The sequence below is a fragment of the Oryzias melastigma genome, linkage group LG14, assembly GCF_002922805.2.
Source record: "Oryzias melastigma strain HK-1 linkage group LG14, ASM292280v2, whole genome shotgun sequence".
NCBI classification, from domain to species: domain Eukaryota; kingdom Metazoa; phylum Chordata; class Actinopteri; order Beloniformes; family Adrianichthyidae; genus Oryzias; species Oryzias melastigma.
The window spans coordinates 16,508,831-16,532,422 of NC_050525.1; the positions used below are offsets into that span (position 1 = coordinate 16,508,831).

A 23,592-nucleotide genomic window follows, 5' to 3' on the forward strand; every position below is an offset into this window, starting at 1 on the left:
AAGCCACCGGTGTTCTTGTGATCTCCGGGATGAATGAGAGGTCGGTGATCGGAGAGTCCGAGAAACGTAATCCAATGTCCAAAAGCTTGTATCTGGTGTAGGATGTAAGGGCATAGATGTTTTGCCCGAACAGACCTGAGATGAGCAGGAGAAAAACTGCAAAATTGCAAAAGCTGGTAAGACGCTGAGCCTCGCGATGTTCTCGCGCTGCCATCTTGGTCATGTTAAGATACACCCTGGACAGGTCGCCATCATGTCACAGAGCCCATCAAGCTGGAGCGATCTCACCTGCGAAGCTAGCCAGCACCTGCTGGACAGTGTAGCGAGCTCCGCTGCCAAGGGTCCGGGAAAGCTAGTTAGCGAGGCCGCCCTGGCTGCCGGTCCCTGGGCAGCAGAGCTCGCTATGATGGCCTGCCGGCGGCTTGCTGCCTGGCAGACGGAGAGCGGAGGTGATCGCTCCAGCTCCATGGGCTTTTGATTTTCTGATTTTCATCAAGACAATAATAAAAAGATCCTCCAGTTTTATTTTTATTTCCCCCTCTTGGGTTAATGGTCAAACTGGACCACAGACAGAGAGAGACTGAATGATCTGGTGAACCCAGACACGGTGATGTGCTGCCAGCTCTTCTGTAGAGCTCTCCAAAACATATAAACCCAAGCTACTCGCTCAACATCCATGTTTTCTATGATGTGGCAACGAATTGATTCCAAAAAAACTTTGGCGGTAGCTCCCGGGCATCAAGGCATTAAGCATTAAATTAGACTCGCATCAAAAGAGAGGCTGCAGACGCAAATTTGACGCGTGAATCATGTCTGGTATGAATGTACCATAAGATTGTTATATTTTATTTGGAGTTCTGTTGTTGCGTGTCTCCATAGGAGAACCGAGAGCGAGAGGCGAAGGAGCAAAGACACAAGCGAAAGGAAAGCATCAGATTTATAGCAAAACGGCGCTCCACGGGATCTTGCAGAGACGCAGAGACAATCGGTGACTCTGTGTGCTTGGAATCAGCACTACACAACCTTCTCTCCACGGTGCCCAGCAGTTTCTCCAGATGCAGGAGGAACGGACCGCTCCCGGCCGATGTGCTGCTTTCTGAAGGCGGCTCCCCCCCTGCAGAAAGAGCTGTGTCAACGCCTCGCAATAGCAGGGTGAGCCCAGAGGAAAAACACGCCAAGTTACAGAGAACTGACGAGCTAACGGCAAAGCAAAACAAGAAAGATACCGAGGATGTACACGAAATAAGTCGGACGGTCCTTCACTTCCAAAAGAGGCGGAGCATTCTTGATGGTTATCTTGTTTCAGGAAGTTGTCATTCAGAGAAACGACCGGACAAACCTTCGACGCCAGCGACCCCTCGACCTAAAACCAGAGACTACTTCTTTGTCACCGATGGGGATGTGGGTTCACCGTGGACCATCCTCAGCCCCGTTTCCTGCTCTCGAAGAATGCAACACAGACAGAACACGGTCCCATCGACGCCCAGCAGGGATGACCTCGACGATGGAGTTTGGGAAACCGACAACAGCCGTCAGCCCCGCCCTCACCAGGACGCCTCGCCATCTCCAGCAAACGGCTTCAAATCCTTTCCTGACTTTCAGAGAGCTTCGTCGCACAGACCACTTTCAAGATCTGCTTCCTCTGACGAAGCCCAGCAGTCTTATGCCTCCAGCTTCCGACTGGGAGACCTGTTCCAGAGGAGTACGACTCAGAGAACGTACTCTTCTATCTCAAGAGCAGCAAATAAGAGGGAAGATGGAAGCGGCGTTGAGGGTTCATCTGGATTTATCTCCTTCTTTAAGCGCATTGGAGGCAGAAATAAGCCCGGTGATCCAGAGGAACCAAAGATATTACCTGATTAAAACTGAACATGGACTGAAATAAAACTTTGTCATTATTTTTTTGTGTTTTAGATTGCGTAACAGTGTTTGTCTTCTTTTAACTTATTTTATGTCCACCTTTTTGTAGAAACAAGGCAATTATGGACTTGCTTTGGTCTTGTGAAGGGTTGGATTCTTTTGTGGTCAAACCACAACCAAAAATCTTGATGTTTGTCTTTGTTTTTGTGTGTTTTTGTACACAATAAAAGTAAAATTTTACATTTTTTATCAAATATTTGTTAAATTGAGTCCACTCTTTGAGTCTCAGTGAAAATTTCTCCCTCTTGATACATTTCTTGGAACTGTGGAGCCAACGTCTTCTCATTTTACAAAGTCTCACATTGCTCTGCTTACATTTCACCTCATTCATTATTTATTTTCTCTGACAATGCAGCTAAGATGTGGTACAAGTGGTACAGAAGTTTTTTTTGCAGACAGTTTAAGTGGTACAATTGAAATGTAGACCTCAGTTTGCCATATTTAAACCTGCAGCTGCCACACTTGTCACTGTGGGAAAAGATTCAGCATAAAAAAGCACATTCAGTTGTGTCACTCGGGCAACAAGGATTGTTTACAGCCATTTCCACTCTGGAATATAACTCTCTTTAACAACCAAAAAAAAGCTCTTTCTTGGCACTTCTTTAGCATTTTTTTCCTCCCACTGGCAAATGCCCAGTGGGGACATATGAGTTGCTTGGCATTTCAAATTAAAATACAAAAAAAAAGTTTAGCCGAACAACATGGAGAAGGAATCTCACCTTTATTATTTTCATTATTGGTAAGTAATGGTTAAACGCTGAAAGCTGCCTTGTATTCACAGAAAGATAACAGCGGGGAACTACGTCAGCTGCTAGTGATCTGTTTAAAATGAGACCTCCAGAGGACAATCAAGCCATTGTGGGGGGAAAATATGACTGCAGCAGAAGACCATCTGATATGAGTCGACTCCTCAGGACAGGAGGCGACCTGTGTCTTACCGAACTGTGTGTACAGACTTTAGTGTCTGTGGGTGAAAGACGAGAGTCGACCATGAATTGAAAAGAGAAAGGCGACGGGGAGGGAGAAACTTGGACCAAAGCTGAGGGAGGAAGTCCTGCAAGTGGCATTGTGCTGAGGCTTTTAAGCTGAAAGGGAAATTTGCAAAGAGAGGAGGCCAAATGAAAGGAAAAACATTGGAGGTGCTGGACTGCAGGGAACTCTTAAGCTTGGATGTTTTTTTAAAGGTACGTTATTTAGTAACGTTTCTACAGATTAAAAAATAGTTTTAAAAAAATCTGATTCAAAAGTTTAATATTTTTAATATTTTGAAAAAGTGACAAAAATAGCAAATACGTTTTTCAACATGAATTGTTGACAATTCTTCACAAATTATATAATTTTATTACAAATTGGAAGAAGAAGGGACAAAAACAAAAGCTTTTTTCTCTTTATTAATAATTGGGAGATTTTTTTAATAGGTTGATAAATTAATGTTGACAAATATGGTACTAGCATGTATTAAGCAAGTTTTTATTGTGTTTTATATTGTCTTATTGATTCATAATAAAGAGTAAAATAAATAAATCACCACACAAATAACCAGAAAAAAATAAGTCAGATAATTCTGAAATTTTATTTTTGAAAAAAATGACCCCGACGTGATTTGAACACGCAACCTTCTGATCTGGAGTCAGACGCGCTACCGTTGCGCCACGAGGTCTACGTCACAATTGGAACAGCACGGTAGTCTAGTATCTGGTTTCTTGCAAAAGTACAACACGTGTAAAAACTTCTGGAGCGGAGATGTTTTCTTTTTTCTGAGAACGTCAAGGTAAATGTGCCTTCAGCCAGGGGGACCGATAAGATAATTCTTGGCTCTGGTAGACTTTATTTTTCGTCGACCACAGTGTCCTTATGGCGGCATCTTGGGTCCGAAATTCTTTGGCGATTTGACTTAATCTCCTGCAATCTGAGCGGGAAGTATTTCCAACTGCGCATGTATATTTTCGAAATATTCATTGGTCGCAATAACTTTGTCTTGTTGTTGGCCATACAAAGCATTGAGCTGCGACAGTGTCTCGGTCAGAGTCTGCAACTCCCGGAGCGTCTTTCTACAACTCTTCAGCACATCGCGTGTCTCAGCTGCTTCAGAACTGCCAGATAGATCAGAAACATTCCGATGACCAGAGATCCGATTATCACGGATCCGAATAGGTACGCATCTCTCACGGACAGTTGGAACATCCGCTTGTCCCGTGGATCATCAGTGTATCCAAGTATTCCGCCCGGATACAAAGGGTCCACTTCCCCCCATTGGGTGGAATTCAAAGGCCAGCGGATCGAATCCATGTTCGGAGCGAGAAGGCAGAAAGAACGAGTGCTCAGAATTGAATTCTCAGAGTGATAGATAGCACAGAAAAACCTTGCCGTCTGACTGACTCCGGTGTGCGAGAGATAAAAGTTTAAAACAAGCAAAAAAATAAATTATAGTGCAAAAATGTATTATTTTATTTACATAAAGCTGTTGCATAGTGAAACAAAACGTAAGTGGTTTGGTTCGATCTCTATTTATTTTAAATGTTGGAAGAAATTTGCTAAAACCGACTGGATTTTAGGCGATTCTCATTGCCTGCCACTAGGGGGCGGTATTAACTCGTAGTAGATTCTTCCACTATTGACAATGGGCAAATATGGAAAATTGTCTATTTTTAATTCTGGTAGAAGATTTTTTTTAGCTTCCTGTACAATTCTACTTTTTAAGAAAAAATTATGGTGAAAATATTGTCCCAAACAGTTTTATTAGACTTATTGTGCTACATTTATGAGTTTTTAAATATGCTATCTTAAATTAAATGTTCAAAAAGATTTGTTATTAAATGAATTACCTGTGTGAAACAATAGATTAATCCTTTTTAGTGTGTTTTTCGTTTCTTCTCTACTTTTTCTACGTTAATTACATTTTCTCTTTTATTAGTCGTCCACCTTCAAGGATGTCCATCAGAGTCCTTGACAGAACCGGTGGGTGGACATTTCTAAATGCATACCAGTAAAGAAGAAAATATTGTGAAGGATTTCTATCTCTTTAATTGTGTTGTGGCCTCTGATTTAAGCAAACTTTTGTAACTATTACCTTCTGTTTTCTTCTTGCAAGAGGATCACTAAAAACAACCTGTCTGCCATTCTGAAATAGTCAAGCTGTTGGACTGTAAAATGGATAGGTAAGTACATAATATATTTTAAAGCATCTTAGGATTAATTTCCATATAAAATCACTAAAGACAAAGTGAATGCTTCTCACATCATTGTGTGTGTTGGTTTATTTTATTATTACAACTTAGCAAATTTAAATATAAATAAAAATTATACTCACCCAAATAGTATTAGGTCAAGATTTATTTTATATTTGGACATTTTAGACATCATTTTATTTGCAAAATACTATTAAATTAAAACGAATTCTTCAAATATACCAAACTGGGGTGTCCTTGAAAGCACGTCTGGAATTTCCATCTGAATTTCAACTCTACAATCAAAGATTTAAATCAGACTGTTTGAAATGCTCAAATTTTGTTGTATCAAATGTATTATTGTTTTTTGTTATTTTATTGTGATTCTACTCTGTTTTTTTACGTCTATGTTTGCAATTATGAATCAAACCACTTTTGCTCCAAATTTAGCTTAATTTTAACATCTACTTGAAAGTAAGAACATAAGTAATTTAATTTAATTGAAGTGAATTTATTTGTTTGCTTGTTTATTTGTTTATTCATACATACATAGCTGGAAATATATTCAGATGTCAAGGGGTTATAACTGATAATTGAAACTTCTGTGGGACTAAAGCGTTTTTGGTCTGGTTTTCCTAGTGATGATGGAACTGTTGTCCCTTTTGGTCCCACAGAAAAGGTATTTTCAGTTCATGTGAAATTATTATTATTTTTTTTACCTAGATAGAAACCTTAACTATTCAAACCAAAATATTTAATATTTAATTTTAATATTAATAAATATTTAATTAAATTTTTTTTAGGTTGCTAACCTGAGATTGAGGTTACCACCACACATTTTTGTGCTTTTTCTGGATAACGCAGTGGCTACATTTGCTATGCTCTATAATCACTTGCATGCACACATGATTCAGCTGTAGCTAAAACCAGCTTTTAACAGTATGTAGTAAATTTAACTTTTTTGTGGATTAAATATTTTATTACATCTCACAGATTCAATTTGATGAAATATATGATGCTTTACGGTTAAACTTTGTTTTTCAGTTTTACTCATAATTCACTTTTTCCCCTAAATATTATCCATTACCTTAATAGCTTAACCATGCTTTTTTTCTCCTGTAAAGGAGGTGGAGGGAGATAATATTAATAAAAACGGCTGCAGGTCAGAGTGTGAAGCTAACTGAACCTTTTCAGGGAGAGAGAGGGAGGGAGGGAAAAAAGACAGAGAGTGAGGGCGGCCATCTGCGGCTCCTGCCACTGGATGCAGTCTCCATGGCAACATGGTGCTCCCGCAGCAAAATCATGAGATGACGGTCTGTGCCCCGCCCCCACGCGCATGCACACAGCCACACCACACACACCTCTACGAGAAGGACACTGTTCATGTCTATAGATGGATGTACCATATTTTTCATCTTCATCACAAAAATTCTATATATTTTTTTAATTTAGGACAATTCCTCCCATTTTTTTACATTATAGTTCTATTTTTTTCAAAAATCCCTGTTTTTATGCATTTATCTTTCTCTGCCAAAAGATGATTTATCCTCCCTGACTCTGCGTGTGGGAGAAATACAATAGATCTCATTTCTATAAAAGTCGTGTCCACTTTTTACTCAAAAGTTGAAATGTCTCATTGTCTCTGCAATAAAATTGGGAATCAAATCAAACAGGAGAGATAAGGAAGAGAAGAAGAAGCCCACTGGAAAAATTCTGTCTTTGTTGCCATCTCTCCTTCACTCGGCTCAGCCCTCACATTATTGGACAATCCGGCCCCCTCCCATTTTCACACCAGCCATTCAGCTCGTACAAACTCCCTGCATCTCTTGCCTCTCTCCCCTTATCAGTTGCTTTCCCTCCTGCTCGCACACGTACATGCGTTAAATCTGAACACCCCCCACAGATCACCTCGATCCTGTCTATCTCTGTGGACTCCCTCTGTGTGTGTGGTGCTGATCATTTCTGCTTTGGCAATGTCACGTTTGGTGGAAGGATACCTCTCCCTTTGGAAGAGAGCACACTGAAACTGCCTCTTTTCTCATCTGTCAGGCACTCGCTGTAAGTAAATCCTTCCCTCCGACACTTGCTCTCATCCTTTTTTTATGCCACTCTGCGCCAGCTCTAACACTCCATTACCCCGTTCTCCTTGATCAAGGGTGCTTACCTTTTTCTCCTCATGCTGTCCTACTACCTCATCACTCTTTGCTTTTCTACTGTCTGTACGTTGTCTGTATGTAAAACAGTGCTGCAGAATGGTTTGTTTTTTGGGGCCTGTGATCATGGGATTCCTCTTTGCAGAAAAAAAATTAATGAGTTTATTCATCTGTATATAAAAAAAAAAAACACCAGTGAAGCTGGTGGATTGAAAGATGAGGTGTGGTCTTCTGCACTGGAAGGATTTTCTGTCATGATTGCAAACTCAATAAACACTGAAAATCATAGGGAAGGACTTATGGAATTGTGATTGCATTTGTTTATTTTAAAGTGCATTGTCACTGAGCTATTTTATTTTGAAAAATGTGATTTTCTTCCTTTTATGAGTCTTTGAATAATGTTTAAGTTCATTGAACTATGAGAACTGCATCAAAATAACCCTAATTTATCTAAACTCCAACACTTGCTAGAGTTTTCCCAACCAAAACAATAGCTTACCTATCCCCAATTCTACTTTTTTGTTGGGGCAATTAACCCAAAAGAGGGCTACATTTAGCCTTTTTTGTTCTAACTATATATTTGATTTATTTCAAACATGTAACACATAAGGAAAAAAATCAGACTTAAAAAACAAAAAATCAATGCAATCATCTTTTAAAAAAGGAAAGTCACAAACCAAATTCAATATATACATGTTTGAAAAGTGGATGGGCAGAAGTTAATACTTATTTAAGCCTATCCCTTTATGTCTTTTCCCAGTAACTCAAATAATTCATAATATATACATCTAAACAAAACAAAACAATATTCCAGTAACTTTCAATTTTTCATCTGTAAATCCTATAAAATGTTATCCACAATTACAATTTCATAATCAAAAATTGCTTAAATCATAATTTTATTCTTCCATCTTATTTTTTGACAACAGCTTCTCTTTAATTTTGATTGTAAATAGTTTGATGTCCAAACATTGTTTGTATTGATTTTTAAGATTATTCCACAGTTTAATCCCACATTGAATCAAAAACATTTGATTAATTTAGAACTTAGAAATAACATGTTGGTATGATCCCAGTATCCAGCATTATGAATAGTCCTTATTGCATGTTTCCTTGCATGTGCACAAGCAATATGATGTAAAACACCAACAAAACGACCAATAAAAGTTTAAATATTGACCAGCAGTCATTGTGGTGCAAGTGGAGACTGGAATGTCCAGCTGGAAAAGAAGGAAGGAATGTCCCAAAAGTTGCTTAGGAGGGGTGAGTCAGAAATGTAAACTTCATGCAGAAATATGATCATCATTTGCCAATTCAGGAATAACGGCATTTTTCCACTGCTGCCGCCATGTTTACCTCTATTAGACAGCTTAAATCTGCCTTTTTTATGGAGATCCACAAGATATGTCCATACTACTACAAGTATTACACACTAAAATTGTTTTGTTAAGAAAGGGTCGATCGGAAATCTACAGCTCAGCTAATACTCCAAATGACAAGGCATCAGCCATAATAGTCTTGCTAATTATGACAGCTGTATCCTGTCTGTGAGTTCTCGCTGCTGTCTTTCTGCTCCCTGCAGACCTGATCAGCTCCAAAGGTGTTTGGGTTGCCATGGGCAACTGTCAGTGCATTCCTCCAGCTCTGCGGTCTGTCATACACACTCTGGGTTACTTAGAGATTTAGCTACTTGGACATTTTGGCTCATATGCATCCAATTTATTAAATTGCTTTTCTTACTTTGAAAAGTCTGGAGATGGAATCCTTTGATTTAGGTTTGAGCCGGCTGTTGGTCAATTATTATTTGAGAGCCGCAAATATTAATCCATTGTCTTTTTAGATTAACTGATGCGTCCCATGCAGGAAATTGATGTCAATGCAGCTGCATTTGCTCTATTCCTTAACTAAAGTTCTTATTGACCCGGCTTTCCCACCCCAGTATAAGATTCAGAAACTGCATTGTATTTTACTCAAATTTGTTTGAGAAATAGGATTTCTCACACTGTTTTCCCGATGACCTATAGCCTCCTTTCCTCTGAGCAGTACAACATGGTACGGTCGAGTATTTCAACTGTTTCCATTCAAAAATGGGCCCATTAAGACAGACTGAACCAGCCCATTTTTGGGCCCCCGTTGGTTGTAGGTCCATAGGAAAATGGATCAGACCAGTTAGGGCAGAGCTGGGGCAATCATGATGAAACCTAGAAGGTCATTATGATAATAAAAAGTGCCAAACCAGTGCCAATGTTTCCAAACAGATTTCATAGCTTTCTTCAGCTGTATTCCTCTTCCCTCAAACAACATTAAGTAATTTTTTATATACAAAGCACCAAAAGCCGAGTGAGAAAAAAAAAAGAGCTGTTGGATGATCTCCATTGTTGTTGTTAGCTTCACTTTTGTCGTAGTCGTACTATTATGCTACTCAATCGGTCTACATGTGCCATGGCATGCATCCTGATGGTCCAACTTTGATTGGAAATCCTCACCTAAAATCCCCTGACCATTTTAAACCATACCAGACCGTACTATACCGCTCAGTGGAAACAAGGCTTAAAAATCTTAAACACTAACCACTGTATATTCATAGCCGTCATCTCCATCTGCCTCCGCCTTACCAGAGTCGCAGTAAAAAGTAGAGATGTGCGTTGGCAAGAGTCTGGCAATACGGTACGTATTGCGATACGTATGTCACGATACGATACATATACCGATATTTCCCCAGACAGTACCAGGCAACATTTCACAATTTTTCTTAAAAACATGATGTAAGAATTATCTAAATATTAATACTTTTTTCACACAAGTAAAATAGTAAGGTCTATATAATTTAATGAGAAGACCATTAAGCCCATTAATGCAACTGTATAGCATTAACAGGCTGCTTTTACTCAATCAAGTTCATGGAGCTTTTCTTTAGGTACTTTAAGAATATTTATGTGGAAAACAAAAGTAAGACTGAATTACATGTTTGCTTATAAATAATCCATCCATCCATCCATCTTCTTGGCCGCTTCTTCCCTTTCGGGGTCGCGGGGGTGCCGGAGCCTATCCCGGCTACTGAAGGGCGAAGGCGGGGTACACCCTGGACAGGTCGCCAGTCTGTCGCAGGGCCACAATCACACACACATTCACTCTCACATCCACACCTAGGGGCAATTTAGAGTCACCAATTAACCTTTGAAGCATGTTTTTGGACGGTGGGAGGAAGCCGGAGTCCCCGGAGAAAACCCACGCATGCACGGGGAGAACATGCAAACTCCACACAGAAAGGTCCCAGCCGGGATTCGAACCGGGGCCTTCTCGCTGTGAGGCAAGAGCGCTAACCACTGCGCCACCGTGCAGCCCTACTTATAAATAATGAATAAAATATTTATAATATAAATATAATATTTTAAATAAGTACAAGTATCCCCACACAAAGCATCGCCACATAAGTATCGCTTAATAAATATCATCTTGTAAGTATCGCCACATAAGTATTGCCACATACAGACGTGGACAAAATTGTTGGTACCCCTCAGTTAAAGAAGGACAAACCCACAATTCTCACTGAAATCACTCAAAACTTACAAAAGTAACAATAAAAAAACACCTGTGATGTCAATTAAAGGACACACCTGAGTTAATCATGTCACTCTGGTCAAATAGTTTTCAATCTTTTATTGAGGTACCATCATTTTTGTCCAGACCTGTTTCATTATTATTTTTTTTTTAATAATTATGTTAATCAACAATTCAAAATTGATGGCTGATTTTGATTGTTTAATTTTCAATGTTTTTTATTTATGGTTACTTTGGTAAGTTTCAAGTGATTTCAGTGAGAATTGTGGGTTTGTCCTTCTTTAACTGAGGGGTATGAACACTTTTGTCCACCACTGTAAGTATCGCCACATTAATATCGCCACATAAGTATCGCCACATTAATATCGCCACATAAGTATCGCCACATAAATATCGCCACATAAGTATCGCCACATAAATATCGCCACATAAGTATCGCCACATAAGTATCGCCACATAAGTATTGCCACATTAGTATCACCACATAAGTATCGCCCCATAAATATCGCCACATAAGTATCGCCACATAAATATCGCCACATAAGTATCGCCACATAAGTATTGCCACATAAGTATCGCCACATTAATATCGCCACATAAGTATCGCCCCATAAATATCGCCACATAAGTATCGCCTAATAAATATCATCTAGTAAGTATCGCCACATAAGTATCGCCACATTTGTATCGCCACATTAGTATCGCCTAATAAATATCATCTAGTAAGTATCGCCACATAAGTATCGGCACATTAGTATCGCCACAAAAGTATCGCCACATAAGTATCGCCACATAAGTATCGCCACATAAATATCGCCACATAAGTATCGCCTCATTAGAATCGCTCATTAGTATCACCTCATTAGTATCGCCAACATAATATAAACTGCGTAAGATCAAACTCTATGCAAACAGTTTATTTCATCTCGTGTGCTGATTGGTGTTCTTGCTTTTCAGAAAAAGTGTAGTATTGTGTCTGTTTTTTTAGATTCATACAGTATTTGTGTTTTTTTTAAAGGAAGTGATCGCCTGTGGACTTTTATTTTCTAACCACCTTCTAGCCTTTATTTACTTTATGCCTGTCAGGAAAGTGTCATCAGCTCGGAGTTTAGTGACTGAGAGATATGCAGACATGTCACGTTGAATATTTTTAGACAGGCCTCTCAGGGGAATCACAGTAACTGTACTGACCGTGTTCTCCAAGCGTAACATTAGTAAATAAAACTGTAAGAGAGATAATTAAAAGTTAAGCCGTTGATTTTCACTGCTAGGTGGAGTTTGGTCAGATATCACGGATTGCTGGCGACATGTGTGTTTTTTCTCCCAACTGGCACCATGGTGGGATGTTGATGTGCAGCAAAAGGTCTGCACACGTGTGCACACGTGTGCTTGAGAGAGCTGTGAGCTAATGTGTTGACACAGGCGGCTCCTGCAATATTTTCTTGCCAAGCTTGGCTAAGATCGAACCGGCAGATTAATTTAGGTGCAGTGAACAGAAGTCCAGAATTCGCCTTGATTGAGAGAAGTTATGACAGAAACTTGTAATATAAATATACATGTTTTGATATAAGGATTGTGATTTATAATTTCATTTTTTTCCATGCTTTTTCAACTTGGAACAGAATTAAATATGCCTCACTTTCATTAGTTATGTTGTGGTATTTCAGTTACAATTGATTAGTACCTATACTGACCCATCAATAGCAATTACATTGCAGCAGTTCAGCTGCATCCACAGGTTGACATTGGTGGGTAAACAGCATCCAAATTGTCAATATTCCCACACGTCGGCATGGCAAACAAAAAAGGGGAAAATCTAAGTCCCTCGACTAAATCGTTTTTCTCCACTCTGTCTGCGTTGCATGTTTGTGATTCAAGAATTTTACACTTAAATTGAGCAGCATGGGAAAACACTTTCAAGGGGAAATTTCTTGGCACTTCTCGCTGCATCTGATGCTGATGTAAAAAGGCCCATAGCTCTTTCATATATTTGACTCTTACATAAAGGCAGTTATGACCTTGCTTCTCCAAAAGCATTCAGATGACCACTAATATACCTCAAATTTACATTTTATCTCTAATATTTGATGCACTTTTAGCTGCTTTGTGTCGTTTTTTTGGGGGGACAGCACTGCCTGTTTTCATTATTATAAGTTTAGCTTAGAGCCCCTATTTGCTCGGTTATTTAAAGACACAAATTATTTCAGGATGAGCTCCTCAACCCTGTGGCATGTGCTCCTCTTTCACTGAAATAATTCTCTGCACTGGGAGAGGGGGTTGATGGGGGAAATGCAAAGAAACGAGATGGAAATCTGCATTTTGTGTTGATGACAATCCTTTTTGGATGTATCTAACCTCCAAATTAGTATGCATACGCTGTTGGCCTTACATAACTGCCCCTTTGAATTTCAGTTATGATGGTTCTGTGAAAGCCCAGGCGGCTTATGAATTTCAGCAAAGTGTTTGTTTGATCTTTGTGACTCAGTTTCATTGGAAAACTGTTTTTTTCTTCAATTTTCTGTGATGTTTTTGGATCTTTCAGAATGTAGGTCATGAAAATAAAAGCACATGTGCAGAGCAGTTTTCCTAAATTATGTTATACGACTTTTCAAATTTGTGCAGTTAAAGTTTCTATCTGTGTTAAGCCATTGATTGTATATGAGAAATGGACTGAGGGAGTGTGATGTCATCCATACAAAATGTCTAACTTCTGGCTTCAACCTTTTTTATTTTTTCGTAATACAGATATCGCCATGTTGGAACCAGAAATTGTCAGTGAGAAGTGATTGTTCCGAGTTGGTCATCATTTCTTTGGGAACCACTCTCCCCAATCAGGAATCAGATTGTTGGAAGTCCACATGTTAAAAAATGTCTCAGAGGAGCAAGAATGTTGATTCTGACAAATAGAATGACTGACGAATAGCTGTTTATTTTTTTTAGAAAAGTGTATGGGATTTGGACTTCTTTGAGTCATCGGGCACTTTGTACTTAAAATGCGACGGGGGAGGGGTCACTCAGTCCAGTTCTCATATACTGTCAATGTCCATCTATTTTCTAAACCGCTTGTCCCTTTCGGGGTCACGGCTAACCCGGCCACTGCTGGGTGAAAGCAGAGTACACCCTAGACAGGTCAGAAGTTAGTCGCAGTTCTCATATACTGTCAGGGTGTTAACCACATGCAACCTCATCAACCTTTTACTGGTTTCAGATTTTTACGAAGGCAGTTACTAAGAAAAAGAGACTTGAACATCCACACTCGCATTGCTTAAAAAGCCTGTAGATATACCTCTGGTAACAGCTAGTACAAGTGACTCCTAGTCATTATCAAAAAAGATATAGAGAATTTTTGAGCAATTCTTTACAAATTTGTTTAGCACTTTCACCTCACAGTGAGAAGACCCTGGTTCAAATCCTGTCTAGGTCCTTACTTTGTGGAGTTGAGAACTTCTCCCCAGGCTTTGTGGGGATTTTCCCCCCACAGTCCAAAAAGATGCTTCATGGGTTCATAGGTGACTGTAAATGATCCGTTCGCTGTGAGTGTGTGTGGTTGAGTGGCTCTGCAACAGACCGGCGACCCGTCCAGGATGTTCCCTGCTGTCACCAGAATGAAAGGAAAGAATTGTAAAGAAGTCTTCTCATGTCAAACACCATATTCATCTTCATGACAATACACCATTTAAACATTGTGTTGGACCTATTCATCCACAAGATATGGGAGCAGTTTGTGAACTTTTAGATGCCGGTAGCTGGGATAGGCTCCAGCAACCTTGTGACTCAAAAAGGGACACTGCAGATCACTTGTGTTCAATCTAGAAATTTGATTCGTTTATTCCATTTTTTTTATACTCGTGATGTAAATTTGCTATTGTCCATTATAGCACAGTATTATTATATGTAATGGTTTTAAGACGTCTGTCAAATTGCTTAATTTGTCTGTGTACTCCTGGTGGATATTTGAAACAATGATTGAGTCAGTTTGGTACCCAGATCTTTTGACTATCAGACAATCCCAGGTCATCGCCTCTCCGTTTCTGTCCTTACAAGGTGTTTCTGCCACTTTCTCCATTTTCACAAGACCGATTATTTAACGATGAGGTCACACAACAAGTATTGCCCCCTCTTCATCTATTTTTATCAAGCATGTACACTACAAGTCATGCTTATCTGTGTTTTGGGGAAAATAAAACCTCCCTGAACTAGTGGTTGGAGTTGTTGGTTTACCTCCTCGCGCTCTGCACCAGCAGTCAGAGCAAGGGCAGTGAACGCTCTGCACTGTGCACAACCTGAAGGAATCTTTGCACTCTCATGAGTTTGCTAAGCCATAAATAACTTGTTCCCTGGAGACATTACAAGGGAACATTTTTTTCTGTGGCTTTAAAAGTGTGACCAATTCATGTCATGGTGTACCTTGATACTAGAAAATCCTAAAAGGATGGAGGAGCTACTTGGTATTACATACATTTTTTCAAGACCTTTTCCTCCCAAAAACACCAAATCTCTTATTCACTATCGTTAAATGTTCTTTTTTTGTGGCACCAAGAATGAAATTAGAATTGAGGTATAATTTGCAGACATTGCTTCTGAACAGCTTCTCTTCTGACTATCTGAATCCCTGAGCTTTTTGAGAGTGTGTGCCGTTCAGAGCACGTGTCTGCCATTAGTCTGAAGAGTATGAGAACGGATCGAGCTATATATAGAAATGCATGTATGTGTAGGACTACCACTACGCTGTGCAGAAGAATGTAAGTTCGCTTAGCATGCCACTTAGGGCTCTTTAGTTTGTTTCTTGGTGGATTTGAACGGTTTTAGTCAGGTTTATGTTTTTGCATTCGACTCTTAATGGGAGCAGCGAGTTGGGAATGCTGGAGGAGGGGTTATAGTATGACTCAGACTGGAACAGCTGACTGACTCTGCATGTGTGTGTGGATTGTGCTTGGCCCAGAGTTGTCAAACTCCAACCCCGTCATGGGTAGCCCTCCAGTACTCAGTCTCATGCTCCGGTGCACATAATCCTATACTGTAGTCCATGAAATAATGCATTCACTTAAAGGTTTCATATCACAAAGCTGTCTGAAGGCACTTTAAAGACCCATTTTGAAGAAAATTTCGTTTTTTTAACATGGTCTTGTAGCATTTTTCCCATGATGGAGAACATGTGTAATTAAAATTTGTTTTAAATTGCATTTCTTTGTTTAAATCCATGTGAATCAATAGCTGACGAAAAAGGGCTGCTTTAAAAAAAGCTTATTTGTGACATAGAAAAGCTCCCTGCTTCGCTCCATTAAAATCAAATTTTTTGTTTTTAACACGTTATTGTAACATTTTTCTCATAGTAGAGAGCCCAATTATAACAATTTATGATTAAAACAGTGGTTTGGGGTATTTCTCAATTCAAATCAGGAGCAGATGAAAACCAGATGCTTGAAAAATGCTCAGGCTAATGATGCAGTTACTGAAATGGGCGTGGCAAACGCCTAACTTTTCCGCTCCACTTCTAAAATATCCACTTGGACACAAATAAATCAATTATTTCCTTAATTTTTCTCGCCTGAGCTGTTATTTGGCTCAAAACTGTCCGGCTGGATAGCTCCAATATTGCGCGCTGGTGTGTTGCTATGCTAATGTTAGCATGGGGTTGTGAGAAGCTGTAAACTAGCGCGAGAGAGTGTAAACAAGGCCTGATGGGAAATTAGCGAAGCTACAGTCCCACTCCCAATTCAGAAACGTTTTTCTAATGAGCTGCAGAAAATATGTCTCAAAAAGGCTTTTTTTTAATTTTGGCTAATAACTGCACAATCATAGTTAAATTGAAACGATTTTACCGTAGACAAACATAAAGTTGGAGTGGGGCAGGAAAGGGGGCGGGGCTTTTCAATGTCAACTCTGCAGAAACTATATACTGGAAAATGACCGTTTTTTAAATGACTAATGTTATTCGCACATATTTTAAGTGCATTCAAAGCTTAATCTTGTGTTGCTCACTCGTATTTAAGATTAAAGTTAAACTTTAGCTGTCACACACTTAGGTGTGGGAAATGTATTCTCCACAGTTGATCCATCCCCGGGGCAGAGGAAAGCTGCAGACACAGGGACCTTCAGGTTCATTTAACCCCAATCCAAACCATAATCCTAAATCCGTGCAGCCAAGAAAGAAGTTCAACACTGCCTGTATGTATTTAGAAAATTATGTACGAACAGTCTGTTGTCTCAAAACAGCACAATTATAATTAAACGCTTTCAGAATAAATCAAAAGATTATTGGAGTGGGTCTTGTTACTCATTTCTAGTGATCTTACAAGTCTCACCTCACGTTATAAGCAAGATAATACATAGGATATACCTCTAACATTTTGAAAATATGCCCAATTTAGTACGTCTAGTCTTTTGAAATGGGAGAAATAGACACAGAAATGTACTTTAAAAGTAAATATTAAAAAGAACTGAAAAATTGAAATGAAAAAGGACAAACTGTAATATCCTGGGATTGTTCAAATCTAGTCAATTTCTGCTCTGTCTAATCAGAGCCAATTTGTGTGAATATAAGGTTTGGGTTCATTTTTTTTTTAGCATTTGTAATTGAAATTTGAGGAACATCTTGTAGGGAAAATTAAGTGTTCTGATAATAATAATAATAATAATAATAATAATAATAATAATAATAATAATAATAATAATAATAATAATATTAATAATAAAGAAAGCTTTAAAGCACTTGTGCTGATATTATTCTAATGAATTTTAATCATCAGCCAACAAAGAGAAAATAAGATTTCAGAAATATGATAACTTCATTATTTCTCTTTAAGAACTTTGGAAGAGGGCTGCACGGTGGCGCAGTGGTTAGCGCTCTTGCCTCACAGCGAGAAGGCCCCGGTTCGAATCCCGGCTGGGACCTTTCTGTGTGGAGTTTGCATGTTCTCCCCGTGCATGCGTGGGTTTTCTCCGGGGACTCCGGCTTCCTCCCACCGTCCAAAAACATGCTTCATAGGTTCATTGGTGACTCTAAATTGCCCCTAGGTGTGACTGGGAGAGTGGATGGATGTGTGATTGTGGCCCTGCGACAGACTGGAGACCTGTCCAGGGTGTACCCCGCCTTCGCCCATCAGCAGCCGGGATAGGCTCCGGCACCCCCGTGACCCCGAAAGGGAAGAAGCGGTCAGGAAAATGAATGAATGAATGAACTTTGGAAGAAATACATCTTAAAATTAGATTTTTTTATGTCAGGGAAGTCTAGTAGTAAGTAATGGTCAAACCAAAAAAATGAAGTTTTACAAATAATTTGATTCAAGTTTTCTTTTAATTTAGTAGAAGAAAATTTGTATTTCAGATCTTTTACAGGTGTGGCTCAGTAGAGGCCAGTATCATAGTATCATCAGCATAGCAGTCCTATCCTGCAGGATAATATTATCTAGTGGGTTTTATTAAAGAAACACATTCTGACTCGTAAATGAGAAAAAAAAATCTTCATTTTGTCAAAAGAACTCACATTTTTCTGATAATAATTGCCTAAACCAGCTTCATGCTGTCTCACATAAAACAAATAGTCTGCAATCGTCTATGAAAAAGAGTAATATCCTGAAATTCTACTCAAAAGGAAAAGTTAAAACTCAAATCTTACGTCTGTCTAAGACTATTCCTTTGGTCAAAAAGAATGTTCTTTCTGTTCCTAAAGAACAGAATCACTCTTAAAAAACAAACGTGTCAGTTTATGTTCATTTTTTGTCATGTTTTTTAAAAATGTTTTCTCAACCTTTATTTTTCTGGAAAAGTAACTTTTAAACACAACAAATTGAGGCGTGTACACAGTGCTTTGTAAATTAACTGGACCTGTCCCTGTGTTCAATCTTGTACAATCTATTCTAAAGCCATTACCTTTCCTTTATTGTTTCTTCTGTTCTGAGCTGATTCATTCAGTTACTGACATCACAAACAGGCTTAACTGTGTTTGTTTCAAAGAACAGCTTGTTGCTCACTTCATCCTGTTCGTATCTGATCGGAGCTGATGCTCGTTGCAGCTGTCTGGACAATGGTTCAGGTAAGCCCTATAGCAACCTGGTTGCTAGTAGATCAGACAGCTGCATGAGGAAAAAACAAAAATATAGTTTTATTTACTACCTATATTTTGAAAAAAAAGTATTTTGTATTCAAACATTTTTTAAAAGTCTCTTTTTTTCCAGTTCAATATTACTTCCTGATTTTTTTTTGACTAGTCTCAGTTTTTAAATTCTACCTGGACTTCATTTTTGATATTCTACATTTAAAAATGTATATATATATATCGCTTGACTACAACAGAGTATTAAGGCCAGCAAAAAAAAAATAAATAAAAGTGATATTGTAAGATTAAAAGTTGTACATATATGACTTTAAATATTGTAAATTTACTAGAATAAAGTCACACATTTACAACTTTAAAACACCATATTTATGAGAAAAAAAATCATAAATTTAGCCTATGACTTTTTAAGTCTTAAATTTACAACTTTATTCCTGTAATTTAACAGTTATGACTTTTTTCTTTTAAATTTACGAGATTCAAAGTTGTAATTAAATTTTTCTTTTGCTTGTAAACTGTCCTTAATACTCCATCAAATTACACAACTGTCTTTTGACCCTTTATTTTCTGAGAATTTGGGACTTTTCCTTTTCTTTTTACCTTGGATGCTACTTTCTTTTCTTAATGTTTTCAACAAATTTGCTAATTTCAAAACCTTTTAAAAATCTCCGGTAGGTTTGTGTAACACATTTAGTCATTCTTTGCAACTCATTTCAATGCCCATTTAATTAGCTATTTTCTTTATGAGAAACTGCAAAGAAAACATTGTAGCTTCATTATCCAAATAAAGAAAAGGTCATATTTACTCATAAAGGTGTTGTTTCTGTGCAAAACTACTAGTATTGTGATCAAATTCTTCTTGTTTTGATTATAATTTGACATGCACTTTTTGGAATTGTATTCTATGAAGCAATAAATAAAATAAATAGATAAAAGTGCATTTGTTGATTGTGTAGTCAAGCAGCAAAATGTTTTTTTTTCAGTCGTGACACATTGAGTTTCCTATCTTTTAATTACTGTCAAGTTTAGGACATGTTTTCAAGAGCTTGTTTGACAAGAACATATTAGTTTACCAAATGTGTTTAAAAAGGCTACATGATAACCTTTTTTAACACATCCACTGCTGCAATAACTTCTTCACAGCCAAAGATCTCTGATTCCTCAATTAGCTCTTTCAGTCTGTCACTTTAATGTCCCACTCTGAGGAAAACTGTTTTGTGATTTTTGCACACGTGTTCTTGTTGGCATTTTTCTGATAATGGAGGACATATATAAATATTTAAAAAATTAAGCTTAAAAATGTTATTTTTTTAGTGTTTCTTTATTTCTAATCACTGTGTGTCAAGAAAAGGTGAAAAAATGCATCTGGAAAAGATTGTAAGTCTGAGTTTAGAAGGGATCTCTGCTCTATTCAGATGCAGCCGCTTGTAGACAAATCGATCCATGAACGTCTTCAGAGGTTGTAAGTGACAGAAACTATGTCAGAAAACGACACAAGATTTTTTGATTTTGGTTAAAAAAGAAACAGCACAATTATAATTAAAAGACCACTGGGAATTTATATAAACCAAAATATGATCAGAATAGGACTTTAACTTGTAAAACTACACAGTGGGGCATCAACTGTGCAAGTTCTCCCACTTAAAACGATGAGATCATAGATAAATACAGTGTTTAGAACTCAGCTTGCACAGATTAAACACATTGATAGACGATAGATCTGTCCAGAGTGAAGCCTGTATTTGCCCAGCAGTAGCAGGGATAGGCTCCAGCAACCATGTGAAGGGAATAAGTTAGTTTTTAAAATGTTTTCTTGCTTTCTTTTCTTCTCATCTTCCAGATTATGCTTTGACTGCATCATAAAGACAGAACGCTTTATGGAATGAGTGCAAAATTATCTTTAAAAATGACTTTAATTTTTTTTTTATATATTTTATTCAACGCACATGTGCAGTTATAGTTATTTTTTTTGTGTGTTGTCATGGCATCTTTTACACTGTTGCATTCCTCCTGCATTTCATTTGGGTGATGCAGCACGTTGTGGATTCAAGATGGGCTTTGTCTGTTGCAGTCCGGGTCTCTCCCTCCCTGCAGCCTGCACAAATTGTTAGCCAATGATGCAATCTCTAGTTCTGCTAGTTTAAAATTCTCAGCCAATCAGAGCGCGTCAGTAGGAGGGTATCCAGTCAGCTCATGCTTGCAAACAGCTCTGACAGGAGGAGGGCCTTTTAATTCCCCGTCCCACCCTCTGTTTTATTCTGTTATTCCGCTCTGTCGTTTGAGAATTGTGTTTTTACAGGGAAGAAGGGAGAGAAGGAAAAGGAAGAGTGGTCAGGAAGAGAGAGGGGAGGGGGTGTTCTTGTGGAAGTCAGAGCTGGGTCTTTACACAAAGCAGCCATGAAGCCTTTCTGGACTGATGGCCTCCACTCTTCTGACAGTAGGTAGCGTCTCTGTCAACGCCGTCTTTGTGTTTTTGGCTGTGTCTGTTCAGCTGTCGGCTCCGAGGATCTGACTGAAGCCAGTTTGTGTGTTTGCACAGGCTGTCAGCGCACATCTGTTGGTAAAGTTTGTGTTGACAGCGAGCCGCCTCTACAGGTGTCTGACAGGGAGCAGGCGAGGGAATGACCCTGTTTTCACCATCTTTCCTGGCCTGCTCCTGAACTGGGCGGTTCTCGTTATATTTCCTGTTTTGATTGTACGCATGTGCTGATGAAAATGCAAAAGGAGGCTCAACTGAACTTTGTGCCACAAAACAACAGCAGAGAGTTTAATCCAAGATTATTATTCGTTTGAGCCAACCCTCAAATAAAGCATTGTGTGACTGAATTAAAGCTTTTTTTAGTCACACAGCTCAAGTGTAACACAGACAATTACAATAATCCTTAGATTTTTGTGAAATAGTAACAGCATTATTATTGCACAAATGATTGATAACTTTAAAAAGTTTTTATTTTTGCATCACTTTGTGACAGCTTGCTGCAAGATGTCACAAATGCATCATATTTCAAAGCTTCCTGCTGTCATTTATTCCATCCTGCTGTCTCCCACTTAAGCCTAAATCTGAGTCTGCATGCCTTCACTCCACTTTAAAGCCTGTCAGTTAAGTGGTCACGGTATCTTTAGAGCATTAAAACTTAAAGTTGTGGCCTACTTTGAAGTTAAACTGAGCGTGAATGAATATGAGGACATATTAGAGCGTGATCTCTTGAATACACAAATGTGAAAACTCACAGAAGTGTCAGCACACTGTTGTAGCACTTTATAATAATCATTGAGCTTAACAATAAGCTAAGTAAAAGGCTTTTATGCATAAGTTAAACTGTGTAAAAAGAGGCACTTTATGTTAAAAAAGTTTGTCGTTTTTGCTCGTATTTTTTTTTATTTTAATATAGTTTTGCACCGTTTTGTCAAATAAAAAAAGGGTAAAATACAAATGTGTGTCAACCTGTACTTAAGAAAACCGTCACATGCTTTCAACTATCATGCCTCGCCGAGTGCTCTTTTAATGAAACGTTTGCATCAATTTCAGCCTCGATTCCTGTTAGGAATGATCCTACACTTGCTGATCACAACTGAAGAGACTGTTTTATAGCTCTTCATTTTGTGTTTTTCCTCTAATCTGATCATTTTAAAGTCTAATGGTAAATCTCCCATCAGCTGCACCTAACTAAAGAGATGATAGAAGAACATTTTGATCCTATAAACACGGAAATTAGCTTGTTAGCTCCACTAAAAACAGCAGATAAATAATAAATAACACTAAAAATACACTTAAAGACTCACTCTAATAAAATGTGTGTTTTCAACATGTCATTGATGATAACATTCAAAGCTTGGTTTAGAGCTGTACAGCTGGTTAGCTCTAATGCTAGCTTGGAGTTGTGAGGGCGTAAGCTAGCAGGAGAGAATGTAAACAAATGAATGATGGGAATTTAGGGGAGGTTACTCCGCAGTCAGCACCAACAGGACCTTTAACTTTCATCAAAGGTGTAATTCTAATGAACTATTGCAGCTCTGCAGAAACTATGTTCTATCTAGATAGGACGTAGTTTCTGCATTTATGTGCATTTCTTACATGAATAAATTGGAGGGAAAAACAACTACCTGGTCACATTTTCAACTAATTTAGTTGAATATTATTATTAGTAAAGACGATCACAACTTTTATTACATTTTGAAAAAACAGCTTCAACTTCCAGCTTTTTCTGCCTTAAATATTACAAAAAATGCACATGAAGCTGTAGAGGGACTTTACATCATTATAGATGAAATTCTATTTTTTTTACATTTTTGGAGGTGCTTTGGGATTTTTGTCAAGGAAAAAGTGTACCTCTGCTTTATAATATAAATACACATATAAATTGAACTTTTCATCAAAAAGATGTCACGAAAACAAATTTATATATATATAAATTTTATATATATGTATTTGTTTTCGTGACATCTTTTTGGGGTTATTTATTGACCAAGCTGTCATTTGCCTACTACAGGGGTCTGCATCATGCGGCTCCGGAGACACATGTGACTCTTTTAACCCTACATAGTGATTGTTTGGTTAAAACAAAATGTTTAAAAAAATTAAAAAGTAACTGTAAAGGGAAAAAGTAGTTAAGTAAGTAGTAAAGTAAAAAAAAAAAAGTAAATAAACTTAACCCTCTATGGCATGGCGTTGCCCTCAGGCAACAAACCACTATTTTGGCCCACACTCCCCCCCTTTCATTTTTTTTAATCAAAA

The 23,592-nt window shown here is 38.2% G+C and overlaps 2 protein-coding genes and 1 non-coding gene across 7 annotated transcripts in view; 2 read left to right on the forward strand and 1 right to left on the reverse strand.

The window, feature by feature from the left end:
* Positions 1–1,882, forward strand: part of fhdc3 (FH2 domain containing 3) — a gene marked incomplete in the record, with an annotated part of 10,436 nt that extends 8,554 nt beyond the window's left edge. The window contains 1 exon segment of the mRNA XM_024261736.2: positions 880–1,882. Within this exon segment, the coding sequence (XP_024117504.1) occupies positions 880–1,863 (984 nt within the window).
* A 1,626-nt stretch (positions 1,883–3,508) lies between these two features.
* trnaw-cca lies at positions 3,509–3,580 on the reverse strand. Its single transcript has one exon. It is a non-coding gene; the product is annotated as a tRNA-Trp (tRNA).
* Positions 3,581–4,860: 1,280 nt separating this feature from the next.
* trim3b (tripartite motif containing 3b) overlaps positions 4,861–23,592 on the forward strand; it is a 35,838-nt gene continuing 17,106 nt past the window's right edge. Inside the window, exons 1-2 of one of the 5 annotated variants that reach the window (XM_024261587.2) lie at positions 4,861–4,878; positions 5,012–5,078. The gene's annotated coding sequence lies outside the window, so the exon portion shown is untranslated. Of the gene's footprint in view, positions 4,879–5,011; positions 5,079–6,766; positions 7,146–20,455; positions 21,299–23,592 lie in introns of those variants that run through there. The other 4 variants (XM_024261575.2, XM_024261600.2, XM_024261593.2 and 1 more) reach the window with 4 other exon arrangements.